We start from the raw sequence: 1304 nt of genomic DNA, 5'->3' as shown, positions 1-1304 counted from the left end.
GGGAAGCAAGTCAGATCCTCATTCAAGCCCAAAAAGGAAATCAGCACCGTAAGGCCACTTGATCTCTTTCACATGGATTTGTGTGGACCTATGAGGGTGCCAAGCAGAGGAGGAAAGAAGTACATCTTTGTGATAGTTTATGACTATTCCAGATTCACCTGGACTTTGTTCCTCAGGACCAAGGATGAAACTTTGAAGTATATGTTGCCTTTGTCAAGAAGATTCAAATGAAAATGGGTAATAAAATAGCCTGCATCAGGTCTGATCATGGGACGGAGTTTGACAATGTCAAATTTGATGAGTTATGCACTAAAATGGCATCACTCACAATTTTTTATCTCTAAGAACACATTAACAAAATGGTGTTGTGGAGAGGAAGAATAGAACTCTTGAAGACATGGCAAGAACAATGCTTATTGACAGTGGGATTGCAAAGTATTTCTGGGCAAAAGCTGTCAATACTGCGTGCTACTTAGTGAACAGGTGCATGATCAGGTCACTTCTGAACAAAACTTCATATAAGCTACTAAAAAGGTTTGATATGGAAACATCAAAAGTCATTGACACTCTCATTGTCATAGCCACCCATCTAGACATGGATGAACCTGGTTCCCCTATAAATAAGACCATGTATAGAGGGATCATAGGGTCACTCGTGTATCTCACTGCAAGTAGACCAGACATTGTTTTAAGTGTGGGTCTTTGTGCAAGGTTTCAATCCAATCCAAAGGAGTCTCATCTGAAGACTGCCAAGAGAATACTGAGATATCTTAAAGGAACGCAGGACCTGGTCCTTTATTATCCCTCAGGTGACAGCTTTAATCTTATTGGATATGCTTACACTGATTATGCAGGATATCTGGTGGACAGAAAAAGCACTTCTGGAATGACACATTTTATAGGCTCCTGATTAATCTCATGGAGACAAGGAAGTAGAATTATATGTCACTCTCCACTGTAGAAGCTGAATATGTAGCAGCTGCCTGTTGTTGTGCTCAACTTCTATGGATCAAGCAACAGTTGGAAGACTTTGGAGTGTTCTCGGACTGTGTGCCTCTCTTATGTGACGATACAAGTGCACTCAACATGGCAAAAAATCAGTTCATCATAAGAAGACCAAGCACATTGATGTACGTCATCACTTCCTGAGAGACAATATTGAAAAAGGGCTTATATGCATGAAATTCTGCAGCACTGAAGATCAAATTGCAGATATATTTACCAAAGCCCTGAGCAGAGAACACTTCGAGCAAAATCATCTAGCATTGGGGTTGATAAAACCAGATTGAGAACCTGGTTCCTCA

The 1304-nt window shown here is 40.5% G+C and overlaps 1 protein-coding gene across 1 annotated transcript; it reads left to right on the top strand.

The window, feature by feature from the left end:
• The first annotated feature begins 397 nt into the window (after positions 1-397).
• LOC138877884 (secreted RxLR effector protein 161-like) lies at positions 398-910 on the top strand. The gene has a single exon (XM_070157530.1). The coding sequence runs from the start codon at positions 398-400 to the stop codon at positions 908-910; it is 513 nt and encodes a 170-aa protein (XP_070013631.1).
• The last annotated feature ends 394 nt before the right edge of the window (positions 911-1304 follow it).

Source organism: Nicotiana sylvestris, chromosome 9 (assembly GCF_000393655.2).
Source record: "Nicotiana sylvestris chromosome 9, ASM39365v2, whole genome shotgun sequence".
In the NCBI taxonomy this organism is placed as follows: Eukaryota; Viridiplantae; Streptophyta; class Magnoliopsida; order Solanales; family Solanaceae; genus Nicotiana; species Nicotiana sylvestris.
Note: the sequence above shows the minus strand (reverse complement) of the source record. Positions and strands in the feature narration are given on the sequence as shown.

Excerpts from the sequence above, each read along its gene's own strand:
- LOC138877884 (XM_070157530.1), top strand. The coding sequence starts at position 398 with ATGGCAAGAACAATGCTTATTGACAGTGGGATTGCAAAGTATTTCTGG.